At 22.4% G+C, this 19,300-nt stretch overlaps 4 protein-coding genes across 13 annotated transcripts; 2 read left to right on the top strand and 2 right to left on the bottom strand.

Moving 5' to 3' along the window:
- The first annotated feature begins 384 nt into the window (after positions 1–384).
- On the top strand, positions 385–3,670 carry LOC100866748 (transmembrane protein 145). The gene is made up of 5 exons (XM_012492566.3): positions 385–1,443; positions 1,529–2,036; positions 2,135–2,272; positions 2,338–2,593; positions 2,656–3,670. Exons 1-5 carry the CDS (start codon positions 1,067–1,069, stop codon positions 2,844–2,846), a joined length of 1,470 nt encoding a protein of 489 aa, XP_012348020.2. The 5' UTR covers positions 385–1,066; the 3' UTR covers positions 2,847–3,670.
- A 489-nt stretch (positions 3,671–4,159) lies between these two features.
- LOC147656121 (peptidyl-tRNA hydrolase 2, mitochondrial) lies at positions 4,160–5,147 on the bottom strand. Its single transcript, XM_086916939.1, has one exon. The coding sequence runs from the start codon at positions 5,145–5,147 to the stop codon at positions 4,728–4,730; it is 420 nt and encodes a 139-aa protein (XP_086773065.1). The 3' UTR covers positions 4,160–4,727.
- On the bottom strand, positions 4,160–5,811 carry LOC100867824 (uncharacterized). Its single transcript, XM_003697916.4, has 2 exons — positions 5,431–5,811; positions 4,160–5,263 (listed from the first exon to the last, which is right to left on the bottom strand). Exons 1-2 carry the CDS (start codon positions 5,530–5,532, stop codon positions 5,150–5,152), a joined length of 216 nt encoding a protein of 71 aa, XP_003697964.3. The 5' UTR covers positions 5,533–5,811; the 3' UTR covers positions 4,160–5,149.
- A 184-nt stretch (positions 5,812–5,995) lies between these two features.
- On the top strand, positions 5,996–19,252 carry LOC100866631 (glycerol kinase 3). 10 transcript variants are annotated; one of them, XM_012492563.3, is made up of 12 exons: positions 5,996–6,265; positions 9,799–10,046; positions 13,464–13,543; positions 13,697–13,955; positions 14,027–14,244; positions 14,376–14,588; positions 14,669–14,779; positions 14,860–15,116; positions 15,190–15,395; positions 15,464–15,607; positions 15,706–15,792; positions 18,530–19,252. In XM_012492563.3, the coding sequence occupies exons 2-12, from the start codon at positions 9,866–9,868 to the stop codon at positions 18,625–18,627; spliced, it is 1,854 nt and encodes a 617-aa protein (XP_012348017.2). In that variant the 5' UTR covers positions 5,996–6,265; positions 9,799–9,865; the 3' UTR covers positions 18,628–19,252. The 10 variants fall into 10 exon arrangements, with proteins under 10 accessions (XP_012348017.2, XP_086773064.1, XP_086773060.1 ...); XM_086916938.1 differs by having other exon boundaries at positions 15,691–15,792; XM_086916934.1 differs by lacking the exon at positions 18,530–19,252 and adding an exon at positions 9,494–9,607 and having other exon boundaries at positions 6,020–6,265; positions 15,706–15,950.
- The last annotated feature ends 48 nt before the right edge of the window (positions 19,253–19,300 follow it).

Below are 19,300 nucleotides of genomic sequence, written 5' to 3'. Positions count from 1 at the left end.
TATAATATATTCCGTTCACATAGAGTGCGCCAGTAGTAAGAAATTTTAACATTTTAATAACTTCTATCCAATAGATAGAAAAAAAATTTTACAGAATTTATCCTTAAAAAATTTGTCAATTGTTAAGAACTTTAAAAATAAATTTAAGTTTATATTTAATAATAAAAGCTAATAATTCTTAAGAAATTTTTATATTTAATTTAGTTTATTATTTTTAATATATGTTTGTAAAAAAATTATATTTTATTTATAATTTAATACAATAATTTGTTTAAATACAGAAATATTTAAATTTTAAAATTTACACTTAATTATTTAAAAAAAAATAATAATAAAATTAAAATTAAATCTAATTTCTTTCATTAATTTCTATAATTAAATCGTAATTTATTTGTTAAACTCTTAAGGTTATGTTTCATTTATATAGAAGTTACATTGAATTTTAAACAATAACAAAACAATTTGAATAATAATTATAATAATTTACAGTTTGACGAATTATATATATATATTTACAATTCTATATTTTATATAATATTTGAAAATTATTTAATTAACAAAAGGAAAAAGAATTGTAAATGAATTTGTTGTTTTTTTTTTCATTTATATAATTTAGTTTGAAGACAAATTTTAAGTGAATAAAAATTTGTAAGATATATAATATATTATCTTATTCTGTACAAGCGCGCGAAAATTTATGAGAACTGAGTGGTAATGGTAATAGTAGTGACAAAACGTTTTGTAGCGGTTGGTCTCTTTGGGTGGGGAAAATCAATAGGAAAACCAAGTTTAAATTATAAGTACAGATCATTAATATTTAATGAATCTTATATTAATATTTTTTTAATATTGTATTATATATGCGAATGTGTCTGTTTGTGAAATCTTTACAATGATGCTTTCAAAATGTAGCGTCTCGTGATGTATATGAAAATTTGATTGAATGTAGTGTGTACTCAGTTATCATTAACAGCTGTGTTCAATAAAAGGAAAATGTTTAGAAACTATTTAATTGATACTTCTTGACATCTAATTTGAAGAACGAAATATCAATTTACACTTAATAATGTTGATACTTCGGAAAATTTTCTTGACTTATTTCATATTGTGTACGTTATTACGAATCAATTATGTTAAAAGTACACATATTTCGGGTACTTTTAATACGAAAGAATTTTTTCGTTTTCTCATAAAATTCGGTTTTCAAAAGACTGATCGTCATCGACAAAAAGATTCATATGGATATATTTTTGGTAATGTAACATCGAAAAGCGATTTTACTATACCAATTACATTGGCAGTTTTGGATCGTGGTCATTTTTTAGAATACTATGGTAATCGTACATTAAAGGATAAAAATACTGCTTGTACTCTTATGTTCAATACCTTGAATCAAAGTTCTTATGACGTACATTGTAATGAAGAAGGACAAGATTTTTTGAGGTATATTAAATTAATATTTTACAAATTAAAAATAATAAACTTTAAGAACTTAATTTACAATTATTTAATTTCTATTTTCATAAAGGAGAGTACCTTGTCCAAGAAATAAACTATGTCCAGATGAAGATTCCATATGGAATATTGTAAAAGGATACCAATTCACATATGTCATACAAGATTTTTGGCAACCACGTTTTTGGTATATGAGTCTAGTAGCTTGTTATAGAAATACATCTACTTGTCAATGGGAATATTATGATAAACATGATGAATTAGAATATGATATTTGGCTAGTAAATGGAAATCCAAATACTAGTGGCCTAAATAGTTTAACATACCAATTTTCTTATGATAGACAAAATACCATAGAACTATATTTGTTGTTTTTTATGTGTTACATTATATTGGTGCCACTACAATTATATGCTGTAAGATTACAAAAACATCCTGTAACAAGATTATTCACTGCTAGTTTATTATTAGAGTTTATAGCAGTATGTTTGATTTTGATACATGTATTGAAATTTGCTCTTGATGGAGTTGGATATGAACAATTAGAAGTTGCTGGAGATATTTTTGACATTCTATCAAGAGTGAGTTTTAATAAATAATATCATTTCTTTATTCAATAAATTATATAATATATTTTACTTGATAATTATGATTTATATATATTTTTATATATTTTTAGACATCGTTCATGTTACTTCTTCTTCTACTTGCTAAAGGATGGGCTGTAACTAGAATGGAATTGACATGGAAACCATTAGTTTTTACTATATGGCTTTGTTATGGAGTAGTTCATATTCTATTATATGTGTGGAATATGGTAAGTTTATTTATATTTTTTTTTCTATCAATAATTTCAATTAATTAAAAAAATAATATTTTTAGACTGAAGTTGATATTATTGAAGATATTGATGAATATCAAACATGGCCAGGCTGGTTTATACTTTTATTTCGCAGTGCAATAATGATTTGGTTTTTATGTGAACTTAGGAATACTATGACATATGAACATAATACTCAGAAGTTAAATTTTCTACTTCATTTTGGTGCATCTTCATTAGTTTGGTTTATTTATTTACCTATTATAGCACTAATTGCTCTTCAAGTAAGCGCATTGTGGAGGTTTAAACTTCTATTGGGTGAGCATATCATAAAATTTAAAATATAGTATCTCATTCTTATCTATGCATTATTTTTGTAGGTATTACATATTCTGCTGATTGTTTTGCATATTGTGTAATGGCACATTTACTTTGGCCAACACGAAGTGAACAATATTTTTTACTTGCACAAGGAGCTGATAATGGAGATGAACTTGATGAATTTAATGAAGCACCACATGTACTAAATAATTATGTGGAACCTCCAGAACTTACTAAAATAATTACTTAATGTCAAAATATCAAAGGCAAAATTTTGCATATATAAAAAATCAAACATAAAGTTTGAAATATATTGTTTGCCAAATAAAAATTTTATAGGGTTGATAATACTCTGCTATGTATTACTTGAGACTGATATATTCTGCACACTGTATAATTAGAGATATATTAATAATCAAATTTACATTTGTGATAGGAAGTCAATAATTGACACAGGAATAAAATGGGCGAGTATGATATGAGTATGTTTAACTAATTTTTGATTTAAAAATATGAATGATTAAAAAAAATATAAACAATAATATAATTGGGTTGTAACAGTTTATAGATATAAATAGATATTATCTACTGTACAATTTTTATGTACATAATGATTAACTATTAGGTATTTAACATCTATGGGATTATTATGTTACATATAATGGTACTTATGTATACATAGATTTTATTCATATTTTTTACTATTTACAACTGAATATTGTAGTTTTCCATCATTTCAATTTTAGATTGCTCATGTCATACTCTTGAATTATAAAAATATAATATTATTATAATTTTTTAAATATTTTTTCCATCATTATTTATTTATTATGTGTAAAATTTAATATTTTTCAATCACATAATTGTAAAAAATTTTAATCTTATCTTTTATTCTTGATTCATATTCATGTTCACATTTGCTGAATAGAAATTATCTTAATGTATATTTTGAAAAAGTATAAAATTTAATAAATATAATTTTTTTTTATGTTAATTTAAAAATATTTGTAGAAACGTATATATGATTCAGTGTATATAAATGAAATTGTGCATCAATATATTATATACAAAGTTCTTATGAAAGTATTCTATATATATTAATAATTTTTTCAGTGTTATATTACAGTAGAAATGCTGTAGTAAAATATGAACCAATGAAATTATATAAATATATCTTTTGTATATATTTTAATAACATTTTTTATCATCTCATAAATTTCTTTTTGAACTATTTGTATATTTTTTTGGTTTTTAAATAGATGGAATCATCAAAGATATAACATTTAAGAAAAAAATATTTTATAATGAAAAAAATTTTATTCTTTAATATTTATTTCTAGACAATTCCATAAATTTTTTGCTCAATCTTGTAATAAATCATCATTAAAATAGTAAAATATTTATCTAGTATATTATGAACTGTGTACTGCAAGTTTTGTATAATAATTTTAATAAAATAAAAAATATAACTTAGAATAGACAACAGTAAAAACTACAAGATTTTTAAATATATTCATTAAGAATACATTTAAAAGAAAATATTTAAAAAAAATGTAAATAAAATGTTTTTAAAAAAATTGTTTATTTATGACAATGCATTTTTATTTTACAAAGATAATTAGATTTTTTGATATTTACAGAATGTACAAATCTTTATGCTATTTTTGAAATATTGCTAAAAGTTTATAGATTAATGTATATAAATCAGCTTTGAAAATATTTAATATTCTTATATACTGGAAAAGTTTTAAAATAAAAGGCAAATGTGAAAATTGAATCGACTTAAGTCTGCATGCAAGATTTATTGTTATTATGAAGAAGATAACTAAAAATAACTAAATACATTAATAATATATTAATTCTATATATATGTTTTTCAATATATAAAATTTTTAACTGTTTAAAATTCTTTTATGAAAATTAAATAGCAAAATAATTTAATAAACAATAAAATATTAATTAAAATAAAATTTCAAATGGATTTTTGTAAATAATATTAATAATAATATTAATATATAAATCCCTTTATATATTAATTATTTATTTATATATTATTCACAAATAGTCCTTTTCATTTTATAAAATTTATTATTATTATTATTATTTTCTTTACTATTATTTTCTTCTACTTTCACAATAATTTTAAATTCAAAGTAAGGTTATCTATCAATTGTTTTGGACCTGGTCCAATTCCTAATGTAGATATTGTTCCAGGTTGCAATTGAGTTTTACCTGCATCTTTTATTATAGAAATAATTAAACCAGCTTTACGAGCATTTTTAGCTAATGATATTAATTCTTCTTCATTAGAAATTTTTAACACAATTTTAGATTGGCCTTGCAATAACCAAGATTTATACATTTGTTGATATTTTGTATTAAGTGATATTTGATGACAACATTCTACTGCTGCATGAGCACATTGAGCAGCAGTTTTCCCCTTTCCCATAAATATATCTGATCGGACAACTAATACCATTTTATATTGTTCATTCTTTGAATATATTATAGGATGAGTAAACATACATTTTATATAATGTATTATTGACATGTTTATTCATTTGAATAAGATTCTTCTCTTTTTCTTTGGTATTCATCCATACATACTTTGAATCTTTTCACTTGTTCTTGACACTTCCTCCAATCTTGAGTTTCTGCTATGCACTCCTGTAAATTTAATAAATAGAAAGTAGTATATAGTAAATAGAAAATAGTGATATTTTTATATATTTATATATTATTTATATTATTTTATTAATATATTTATTAATATATATTATATTTATACTATATTTACACATATATTTTCATACTTAAATATATAAAATTAATACTTGAACTTGATAATGAAATTCCATACAACCAGTTTTTTTTAACATCTCTTCTACGGGATCTTCAATATTTTGTTGTTGCGAATTTAACTTAGGAATCATCATATATTTATATTACATAAATGTAATATCAAATAGTTTAACATACAATAAAAATATTTATTAATTTTAAGGTTATTTTTCAGGCATTTTCTATAATCCACGGTTTAATACAATACAGATAGGTATATGAATAGTAGAAATTAAAAATAATCAATTTTTAAAGTATTTAATATTGAATATTTCAATTGAAATTAAAAAAAATATAACTATAATTATTTTAAATAAATTTGTTTTTAATGTAAATATTTTATATAATAAATTAAATTGAAAGAAAATTTAAGTATTAAAAAAAAATATATTTAATTATATAATTATAAAATATTTTCAGCATCCATTATTATTTTTAAATATGAAATAATAATAATATTTAAAATTAAAAATTAAACAAGATAATAAATTAAAAATTTTTAAGATTTATTTAAAGAAAATTCTAGTATCGAATAAGATATGTATCATGTAAGGCGCTAGCTTCGACATATGGCTGCTAGAGTCTTGTGTTCTCCACCAGACGACAATAAGTTATGGTATAGTAGAGTGGAAAATATGACAAGTACTATGTTTCACTAGTGCCGCCAATATTATATTCTTTGATTTTTATTTCATACTATTTTTGAATCAAACATACTTTATTGAAAAAATACAGATCGAAAAGATCGTGCACTTAAATACTGATTATAATTGTTTCTACACAGAGAAGTTAAGTATTCATCTGCCGGCCGTCAACTGCAACATTTTCGTAAGTATTTAATGTGTTTTTCTTATTTTATAATGTCTTAAACATTTTTTTTCTTATTAAAAATATGATTGCCAGTCAAGAAAAATTGCTCAATAAAGACGTTTCATTTATAATTCGTGTTTTTTTTCATCATTATAATTCGCAAGGTGATATAACATTCCCATAATTCCATAGCACGTGGGTGACGCACATTGAATACGAATATATCAAAACTAGATGTTACTATATTTATATTTCATTTGTCTTATGTATAAAGTCATATATAGAGATTTTTATTAAATATAAATTACTGACATAATTAAAGATATAGCTTATGAAATGTATTTAATATAAGAATTAATTTTATGGTTAAAAAAAGAAATAAATATAATTTAGTTTTTTTTTATTTTTAATATTATATTTTTAATTTAATATTAAATTTTGTTTGTAGAAAATTGAATCATTTACTGGAAAGTGAATTAATATCTCATATTGCGAATATGCTAACAAATAAACATTAAATAAATTCATATATATAAATGATGTAGACGAATAAAATCGCAAAAATTTTAATTTATACTTCATTATATTACTTTAATCAAATTATAATTACGAATAAATCTAATGTATAAAATAATATAAATATTTCTTTATTTCTTAAAAATAAGTATTTTCATATTAATTTCAAGTTAATTCATGTTTATTTTAATAAAATTTATTTAAAAAAATATTATATAAATATTAGTGATGTAGAATTAAATAATAATTTTTACAATTTAATTTTAATTATAACATTTAATTATAAATTTTAAAAATAATTTGCTAATTTTATATTGCAAATAGAATTCTTTATATTTTTGCGCCAAGTAATATAGCGACTTCTAGAGGATTATAAAAGCTTTAGTTTTAATTTTGCCGCTAGATGGCTACTACGGTTTGGTATATTCTCGCAAGTGCTCGATCAGCTATGCAGTTTGTATATAAGAGAGAAACAATAAGAGTACTGTCGGATAGTCTGATGCTTCCCAGGTAAAAATCAGCGCATTATGCGGCCATTAATATAGACCACATCATGTGTCCGGTACTTCACGTACAGCCTTTTAAACCGTGTCGTCATCGAAAATTGTTTGTTTACTTTGTAAAACTAACTGTGGAAGTGAACTTGGGACTATCTTTTTTGTAACTTTTATTTTATTGATTGTCTTCTATTTTTTTTATATTATATATATTAATTTATATTTTTTAATTTTTCATTGTATTTTTAAAAAAAATCCAAACTATTTTCTAAATATTAAATTTTATATTTTTTTAAATATATTTTTTTGAGTTTAAGAAGAGTCTAAGAAATTTTCATATAAATTTTTGTTCAATAATAAGAAAGTAAAACTTTGTTCGCAAAATTTATTTTTCAATATATCTTATGATGTATTTGTAATTATATATAATTTATTATATATTATATATATATATATATATATATATATATATATATATATCCATAATTAAATTATTATGAAATGCAAATATAATTACAAATCGAATATTAATCATAAGGATAAAGTTTTTAGTTATTAGAAAAAAAAACTCATGGACTTCAATGATTTTGAAATATGTTAAAAATAAAATAAAAAAATAAGATTTTGAATAAATTTTTTTTATACATATAATTGTCACTCAATCTTAATTTTCGAAATATTTAAAAAATAATTATTATTCTATTAAATTTTATACATATGTGTTCGTAATAGTATATACAACAATGATTAGTTAACAATTGGCAATCAATATTTATATTATGTACGGATGAATTTATCGAAAATTTATTTTTTTATGGATATAAACGAGATTTTTTTTAATTTATCTTTTTTAATGTTTCCTTTGTGATGCATACAGAGTATATATATATATTTATGCGTTTTTGGGGTAATTCTAGAAATCAAAACAAACACAAAAATTGATTACACAAAAATCGGTTAAGGTTTATTTATTAAACGAGTGCACGAAGCAATTAAAGTTTGAATTAAATAAAATGAGACGGAAAGAGAATGAAACCGTTTGTCTTTATTATATCTGTTATTGTATTCTGCTCTTATTTCGCTTATTTCGTTTTATATTTCGCAATACGAACTTAAATTACTTATAACTTAATAAATAATTTTCTAATAATAAATAATTTAATAAATAATATTCAAATTTTTATATATTTTTGTATTTGTTTTGTTGTCTTTAAAATCTATTCTTCAAAGATACACAATATATTAATATTTTATATGTAACGATTGAATCACTCAAAAAGCTAATTTCTTATGAATTTTGATGGATTTAAATCATGTCAAAACTGAACTTGAGCATTTCACGGATCTTTCGAATTCTCAGAAAACGAAGATATAATATACAATATATACATACAATATAATATACTAATCATAGCAATCAATTTATTACAATATGAATCTGGTTTTGCTATTATAATTATAATTTCATAATGTTTTATTAACTCTATTAACTAATTATTTTATTTATTATTACTATTATACTTATTTATTATTATTATTATTATACTTATTTATTTATTATAGTTTATTTTTATATTCCTCAGGATCTATGGAATGCCTAAGTTCGTTATAGTTTCTATTAATAGATACTAAGTATGGTGATATTAAATCATTTATATACATATATATATATATATATTTTTTTTTTATTTTTGAATTAGCCGCCATAATATGTCTACGAATAGTTGATAAATGGCAGTCTCATGATGACATGTAGGTATATGTGTCACGCATATAGACGAAATTCAGTATTCAATATTTAACAATTATTTTTGCAAATATCTTGAAAATTAAGAGACAATTATATGCATAGGAAAAAATTATTCAAAATGTTATCTTCTACATTCCAAAATCATTGAAATTAGTAAAGAATCTCTTTTTCTAGATTTTTTTATACTAAATTTTTTATTTAATATTTATATATTTATTCAAAAATAAAATTGTTTTGGTTTCTTCAGTTATGTTAGTTTATGATAAGTTCAGTTATGTATGATTTCTTTTCATTGTATGAAATTATGTCAATATATTCGGCAACAAAATGAACAAAATTCTTTGCATCGTTTGCATCGCATAAATAACGATGAATTGAGTTCTATATCAGTGGTAACTGAAGATCCATGTAAATGCGAGTAAGGACGGATAATTTGGAATAGTCGCGTGAAATTGCAATCGAATGATAGACGGTTAATTTTAGAATGTCGCTGTTGGCTATGATTACAACGCGTGGACGACACACGATTCTTAAGAGACGAACAGAAACGAAACGTCGAATGATACGTAATCGGTTTGAAGTGAGACGAAGCGGGAGGTAAGGAAAAGATAAACAGGTGAAAAAAATATCGGTGGTTCTAGCGCATTTCTCTTGATCAAAGTGTGTCCGATATATGCTAATAAATCCAGTATGATTCTAATTGACCTTCATTGGTGTAATTTTTTTTGTAGTTAGAAGCTTGTACTTAAATGATTCGATACTGACGGCACTTGTTTTTGTGAACATAGTAAATTACGGTGTATTCCTGTTTCGTGGGAATTAGCGCGTGTGTCGCTGTTATTGGATTATTAATCGATGATGATGGAAGAAGAGAAGGCGGAAGCGGTTGCAAAGAAGAACGGGGATCCAGAGGTGAAGGAAGAAACTGAGGAAGACGAAGATGGAATGTTTGATGAATCCAGTTTTCCGGAACTGGAGCGCACGCAAACCGGTCGCAAAACAAGTATCTTCAAATACTATTCATTTAAAGAGAAAGGTCAGTTGAATCAATTTGTCTTTAATTATATTTTCATATAAAAAGAGTCGTTTAATTATTTTACATTTCAAAAAAAAGTATAAAAAAGATAAATTTATTAAGATTTATTATAATTTTATTATTAATTATATAATATATATATAATATAATTTTTATTATTAATTAATTTATTAAAATTATTATTAATTTACAAATTTGATGTACTCTTGATAAATTTCCTTAAAATCGTACAATCGATATTTTTTTTTAAATTTATTTATCAAGTTATTGGTAAATTATTTCTTTTTCTTGCTATTCGAATAAATATTTGAAATTGAAATATTCGAATGTTTTTATCAGAAATATTTTATCGCTGAGATAAATTGCGATTTTGATCAACTGATATTTATTGAAATATAATAATTAAAAAAAAAGAAAAAAAAATTTCTTTTTAATAATGTATAAAATGAAGAATTTAAATATAGAGTTTTGAAGTTTTATTGAAGAGTTTTTTGTTAATAAGAAAAGATATATTGAATTATTAATTGCATAATAATTATATATTAATATGTATAATAATTCTATATTAGTAATTTAATTAAAAATAAAAAAAAATAAAATAATTGACGATACATATATCTATATAAATGTCGTGCGATGTATGATTATTCCGTTTACATTCCATATATATATTTGCATCTTATATATATTTAATTTAAAGTGGGCAATCATATCTTGATTTCTTTTTAAATTAATCTTATTTAAATTTAAAATGAAATTGTTCAATTATAAACTGTTATTATTTTTATTTAATATGAATTAAATTTAGAAATACCGGAAGCTTTTTAAATATAATGTTCATTTTTGCGAAAAATAAGATTGTATGAATATTCGAATAGATATGTTAAGTTTTGCAATCGAAACAACAAATGTTGGCATCGTATATGAAATAGTACATTGATGTATAATATATCGCGTGAAAGATTACGAGATTGATGACCTCGTATTTTGTTAATGTCATTGCCAAACAATGTATAAAAAAAATCATTCTCCAATTGCATGTAGAGATTTATCGAATTATTATGATAAATATAATCGAGTAAATTATTAGAAAGATCGCGTGAATGACCGACTTTAATAATTTTAAAAATAATATGTAACAACTAAATACATATTATTTTTTAGCAAACAAAAAATTTAAATATTTATCAATGTTAAAAAATATGAATATATTATATTTTTTTAAACTTGAGCATTTAAAGTTTTGAGTTTTTAAAGTAATGTACGAACACTTTAAAAAATTGATTTTTCAAATTCAAGAAATATTATGTAGTATGATGTTTATAGAAGAAATTTATGTATATATATTTATAAAAAAATACAATTTTCAAAGAAGACAAGATTCCTGAGATAATTGAAAAAATAATAATTTATATGCGAAAGAATGATATACGCATATTTTAATAAAATTAGATGTTGTATACAAATAATATCGATATCATATAAATAGACGTATTTTATGCATATATACATATATATATATATATATATATATATATATATATATATATATATATATATATTGCATTACTAATATTATTTATAGTATATTTAGATATATCTTATATATGCATATCAAGATATCTTTTATGAATGTGTATTTATTAAATCATTGCAAAATCATGCAATTTCTTAGATCTGCATGAATCTGCATCTATATGAATTTTGCGCTTATTGCTAGCATAATGAATGAGAAAGCCAAAATTTTGGCTAATAAAAAAGAGTAGTTTTTTGTTCTCAAAATATATTTATCTATATTCGATTCTATTAAGTATATTCGATTTTATATTAAATAATATAAGTGGAGAACGACAATAATATTTTCGCAATAATATACTAACTATATGTTTCGATGAATCCTTGCAGATTTTCAGATTATAAATATTTTAATCTATTGTCTATATTTTTACGATGTCAAATTATTACTTTTTTGATGTTTAAAAAATTCTTTTAGAATTCAATTCTTTGGAGGCAATCAGGAGTTAACTCGATAAATTTTTTGCAAATAATTAAATAGTTTTTATGAAAGAAAAATTTTGTAATTATCTGAGAGATGAAAGATTATCAAACAAAATGGAAATTATTTTTGAAATAAAGTGTCGTATTATTTTCATATATTTAAATCTATTCCTGTGAAAGCTACAGAATGTTCCGGACTTAATACTTGGAGTTTATAAAATAGAAGTAAAATACAAGATGATTTAACTGAATAAATTTATGAATGTTTATGGATGTTTCTTTTGTTTTGAATGTTCGCATATTTATGATAAAAAAAATCGCAACGATATCACGTGATTATTCCCACTTCTTTCATATGATGCAATAAGAATTGAAATCCTTGTTAAATTCCTCTTTTCTAAAGAAGCTTCTTCTAAATGTAAGCAATTTTAATAAAGTGACATTAAAAATAATAAATTTTGTTTAAGGAAAAATTTTATAATATGATTGATTAATAAAATCGATCGAAAGATTTTTGTTTTTTAAATTTTTAAAAGAATATATTTTCAATATTCGAATTGTAGATCTAATTGTTCTTTTAATTAATAAATGTTTTGTGATATTTATGCTGTGATATTGAAATTGTTGTTAATATTAGTTTATTGCTAGTATTGTAGTTGCATATTATTTATGTGATTTCTCAGTAAATTCATACTAATAAAAAAAAATGATGTAAGTAAAGAATTTTCATTGTTTAATAAATTTTATCAATTTTAGAAATTTTGTCTCAAGTTAATAAAGAAAAAGATTTCTATTAGAAAAATTCTTTCAATAAAACTAAAATTAACGATAAAAATTTTATTCTAAATAACAAACATTGTTTTAATTGACAAATGATATTTAAGAATAGTAATTAAAACTGGAAAATTTAGACACGTCAAAAATGCATATAAATTGCAGTTTGCTAACAATGTTTTTAAAAAAATGAAAAATATGATAACAAGATAAGATTAATGAAATAAATTAATAAAAAAATAATTATATCTTTGTATAAAGATGATAAAATATCTGACAAATACAATAAAATATTAATCGTCATGTTTAATACAACAAATTTTACAAAAAGTTCTTATGCAAACCACGTGTTTGGTTCATCTCTAATCTTACTAATACATATTATCATTTCAACCTAAGCGTGGGTTATCGAAAAACATAATAAAACGTGATAATAAAACGTATTGTGCTTCTTGTGGAACATGAATACGACAGAATTATTAAATTCATTTCGTTGATCAGTAATATTATTTCAATAGATTTATACAGTCCTTTTACTAATGTTGCCCGAAAACTTTCTTTTCTTTCACGTTTAAATTTGTAAAACTGTATTTGTCAGATTTACATTCTTAAATTAATGAACTAAATTTTATATCTCTATTTCAGATACAATGCCAAGTTCAGTAAAAAAACCAGGTCCTCTTATTGGAGTAATTGATGTTGGCACGCGAACTGTTCGCTTTGTGGTGAGACATTGTTGTAGTTGAGTGAATAGTTATCTATATGAATTGATTTTGAGATAAAATATTATTATATTCTTAATATTAATAACTTGATGCATATTTGATTGAATGCATATTTTTTCAAAATAACAAATATAAAACTAAATTATATTGCAGGTATTCAATGCGAAGCATGTAGCTGAAGTGGCATCTCATCAAATCGACATAGAACAAATAAGTCCGCAAGAAGGATGGATGGAACAAGATCCCAAAGAAATCCTTTTTGCGGTAAAAGCTTGCATCAAAGATGTTATACGGAAATTAGACGTATTAGGTTTAAAAATGGACGAAATAGTAACAATTGGTATTACGAATCAAAGAGAAACTACTGTAGCATGGGATGCAATGACTGGCGAACCATTATACAATGCAATAGGTATTTCCCAATAATAATTAAATTGGTCAAATTTATAATTACAACGCTCATTAATATTTTTATTATTTTAGTATGGTCCGATATTAGAACGAATTCGATTGTTGATCAAATAATAGCTAAATTTCCGGATCAAAGTAAGAATCATATTAAACCTTTATGTGGTTTGCCAGTGAGTCCATATTTTTCAGCATTAAAAATACGTTGGATGAAAGATAATGTGCCTACTGTTAGAAAAGCGATGCGAGATAGACGATGTAAAGTGGGTACGATGGATACTTGGATTGTTTGGGTATGTGAGTACGATGTGTTTGAACGTAGAATTTATTTAGAATATGCAAACAATTATTATGCCTTACAGCAAAAGGAAACATAGATGATGAACATTCATGATCCAGAGAATTCATTGAAAAATGGTTACAGAATTTAACGGGTGGCAAAGACGGTGGATTGTATATTACTGACGTAACAAACGCGTCAAGGACCATGTTAATGAACATAGAAACTCTTTCATGGGATCCCACGTTGTGCAGATATTTTGATATTCCCATGCAAATATTGCCAGAAATTAGAAGCAGTGCTGAAATTTATGGAAAAATTGCAATTGGTCCATTAAAGGGTATCACTATATCTGGTGTAAGTTACTTTTTTAAAATAAAGAAAAAATCAAAATATCAATATGTATATATTAGATATAATATTCTTTATATTTTTAGATTTTAGGAAATCAGCAATCAGCTTTAGTTGGACAAAATTGTTTAAAGAAAGGACAAGCAAAAAACACATATAGAAGTGGATGCTTTTTACTCTGTAATACGGGAACAACAGTATGTAATAAGAAAATATCGTGTTTTTGATTTTTTATTTGAATATTTGATTAATAATTATAAATTTTTATAATTTTTAGCGAGTATATTCTTCTCATGGATTAGTTACAACAGTAGCTTATCAATTAGGTCCAAAAAGTTCAGCTGTTTATGCATTAGAAGGTTCAATTGCAGTAGCAGGTGCAGCTATTAAATGGTTACGAGATAATATGAAACTCATAAAGGATGTACATGAAAGTGAACATTTGGCACAAAGTGTTTTTAGTACTGGCGACGTATATTTTGTGCCAGCTTTTACAGGATTATATGCTCCATATTGGAGAAAAGATGCAAGAGGGTAAATATAATTTATAAATTTTTTTTTCTATTCTTTTAAAATGCATATATATTTGATTGAAAACGTTTTATAGAATTATTTGTGGACTTACTGCATTTACAACAAAACAGCATATAATAAGAGCATCATTAGAAGCTGTCTGTTTCCAAACTAGAGATATTTTAGAAGCTATGTATAAAGATTGTGGTTTTCCATTGACCAAGTTAAATACAGATGGAAAAATGTCAACAAATAATCTTCTTATGCAGTTGCAAGCAGATCTTTGTGGTACACCAGTATGTAAGTACAATTTATTAAATACTATCAGAGGAAAAATATAAAATAATAATATTTGTGCATATTAATAGTTAGGTCCACAATGCCAGATATTACAGCTTTAGGTGCGGCAATGGCAGCTGGTTATGCAGAAGGTGTGGATATTTGGGAATTAGAAGGTGAAGAAATAGAAACAGTATCGACTGATACATTTTTACCAACAACAACACCAGAAGGTAGAAAATTTCTGAATTTAAAAATAATTTAAATTATTTTTATAAATATTATATTAAAAAAAATATTATATTATTTCTATAAGATATTATTGTTGCAGAAAGAGATGCCAGATATAAAAAATGGAAGATGGCAGTTGAAAGAAGTTTAGGTTGGGCAGCAGTAAAGAAATCTGATCAAATGACAGGTAAATTTAAAAATATTAAGCAATTAAAATTTAAAATTCTAGGCATATTTAAAAGTATATTTTTTAATTATTATTATAAATTTATTGATTTATTCCATATTGAATATTTATTCTCTATCTGCATGTGCTTATTGTGATTATATCTAGTACATTACTAGAGCAATAGATTTTTCCTCTTCTTCCTCTCCCTTTCTTTATATGAAATGGTAAAACAAATTTCTGATTTCTATTAGATCTTGTTTATACAAGATGTTAATATATTCGTAGAACACTTTTGAAAAATCTTGGATTTTAGAAGCCAAAACAAATACAAAAATTGGTATAAAAAAATGTTGATTTAGGTTTATGAAGTTAGAAGCAATTTTTAGTTCTCGTTAAATAAAACGAAATGAGAACCGAATGCGATGGTAGTATAATGAAAATAGAAACAATTTTACTGTATTTCTATCTTATTTCTTCTAATAAAAACTTCATTTGCTTATAACTTATATAAATAAGCTTTAATAGTTCAGATAATACAGATAATACATTTTTTGATTAATTCAATCATTTTATCGAATTGATAATAATTGAAGGTAGCGTACATGCATTTCTCCATTTTCATTTAATTAAACGTATAAATTAATCGATTTAGATTATATATACAAGCTGTTACAATAATAGTATTATTCATATTACGGCGCATCTGCTATTTGCTGAATCAGTTATTTTATTATTTATATAGTATGCTATATTTTATATTTATGAATATTAAAAAATATATATAAAATTACCAATTCCTTCATTTTTGACATTTAGTTTTATTAATAATTAAAAAGATAAATGTATAATGTATAATATAAAGTGTGATAAATTTGGAAACAAAGTCATGCTAGTATTCTAATAGCATATAGCATATTTATGTTGTAATGAAATTTATTTTTTATCATGTATGTATATAAAAAAAATGTATTTAAATCATCAAAATAGAAAAAATAAATGAAGAAATATTAATAACATTAATAAAATAAAGACTCACTATATAGGATAAAAAATTAGATTCATAATAAAAAATTTATAAGAATATGCAAAAAATATATGTAATATTAGAAATTGAAAGATAATATTAGAAAAGAAAGACAGGATTTTAAAAACGTTTGCTTTCAAAATTGTTTATTATTGAATTAGTCAAGAAATTACATTGTTTGAATTAAATGATAACAAATATTTTTTTTATACCAACTTTTGTGTTTATTTTTATTTTACAATGATTTTTTTGAAAATATTTTATATTTTATGAAATATAATAATAATAATTTTAGTATTCATTAAATAATATTTTATTTTTTTATTTTGTTAATGATTTATTAATATTTTCTTAATTATTAATATTGAATTAATTAATATTTTCATTTACATATATATAACATAAGTCAATAAGAAATTTTCTATCTAAAATAACTAATTACCTATTAATTGTATTGAAAATTATTTTAAATGAATTATGTTGTATTTTAAGAAATTTATTAAATAAGAAATTTATTAAATAAATATTTTTAAATTTTGTATTTTTCAAAATGAATTTGAATTTTTTAAGATTAATCTTTTTCAATATTAAACCAATGGAAAAAAGTATACAACGATTAATTATATGATTTTGAATTGACTTTAGTTAGCTTTGAACTGCAAATTTGAAATAAATGTTGAACGTAATTGTTAATTTTAATATATTGCGTCATAATATCTATTTAAAGTTATCGCTATTTCTTTGCATTTTTCAAAATGATGTTAATGATTGACGAAATGTTTGAATTGAGTTTTTCTAACATAATTTCTCGATATTTCTTTCAAAATCAAAGTTTAATGAGAAACAAATCTATTCAAATACAAAATACAAAACATAACATACAAAACATGTTATAAAATTAAATCTGTTGTGGCATTGTAGACAATCGTGCAATTGATTCTTTTTCTTATAAATTTTATAAATGGAATCTTAAAAAAATATGAGATTTTTGAAAAAAATATATTACAATTATTGCTAAATAAAGTTCGTTTATTTCGTTTATTTCATTTGCTCATGAGATTTCGTTCATTATAGAATGTGATATCTATTAATTGATAAATAATAATCATATTTGGCGGATTTAAATTTGTAGAATTTTATCTCTGATATTAAAAACTATTGTTGATAAAAATATATCAAAAAAACTTCAAAAGATATAAGATATAATAGAATATTAAAATATCGAGAAATTGCATTGGACAAATTAATAATTAAGAATAATTCATCATTATAATAATATTTTGAAAAACACAAAGAAATTTTTAAATATGTGACGAAAAAATTTAAAATCAATTCAATCATCATATTATAAAATCATTGAATTCCTCTTTTTATCAGTTACGACACAGCATTAAAAAATATATATTGAGAAATTAAAGATCTTAATATCTCGAAAAAATAAAATATAAAAAAATTAAATTATATGAGTGCTTTAAAATGTAACATAATTCATTTAAACATATTTTTTGATAAAAAAGATAGATAATGAATTATTTTAGATAATATTTCTTATTGATTTATCTTATATGATAGATACTCTTGACTATTTTTTGTTCATAATATATGTATATAAATATATGTATAAAACTTATAATTATGTTATTGTATGTACTTAAAATTATGTAAAAGTTAAATTAAAACGCATTACTAATACAAAAAAATTATAACATAATTATTTTTTCAATGTTCCAGACGAAAGATATTATGTACTGGCGTCGATCCCTGCAAGTTGGTTCTTAATGACAAGTTTTATTTTATTACGATTAAGTTATTATTTGAAAAATCGGTGACAACATTTGTATTCTTACAATGGAGGATCACTTAGATAGCAAATAGCCCATATTGTATTAAAAATACAAATAGTATGGCTGTCAAAAACATTGATAGTAGATGAAATATGGCCATTATTAATTAAAAAAAAAACAAAAAATAGTACAAGATGCTACTTTGATTTAAATACTTATGCTTATAATCTTGTTAAAAAAGATTAATATAATTACTTAAACAAAACGTGACAAAACAAAAAGCATGGAGCTTTTTTAAAAATATATTTTAAAAAAGAATTTTTCTTTTTTCTATCTTTTTTTTAGAAATAATATATGCGTGTAATTTGGAAAATTCATTTATTCGTTATTTTTTATTGATTGTTATATAAAATAATGAAATATTTCATAAAACATTACTGCCATATTTATAGAGCCAGGATTATGATTTTGTATAATTTTATAAAATTGTAAACATTCACATAATATTTTAAGGCTTTATAAATTGATTAAATTTTTCTAATTTAATCTGTTTTTGTGAATTTCTATTATATATTTAATTTATTTCTTTTTTGTCAAATAATCCATGTATAATGTTAAAACTATTGTATAAAAGTAAGAATATAAATATATGTTTGTCTTCGTTTATCAATTATACTTACCTAAGTGACGCAAATTACAAAATTAATTCGTTAATAAA

The sequence above is a fragment of the Apis florea genome, unplaced genomic scaffold (genome assembly GCF_048593485.1).
Source record: "Apis florea isolate Af1SG1 unplaced genomic scaffold, ASM4859348v1 contig_3803_pilon, whole genome shotgun sequence".
NCBI lineage: Eukaryota > Metazoa > Arthropoda > Insecta > Hymenoptera > Apidae > Apis > Apis florea.
Note: the sequence above shows the minus strand (reverse complement) of the source record. Positions and strands in the feature narration are given on the sequence as shown.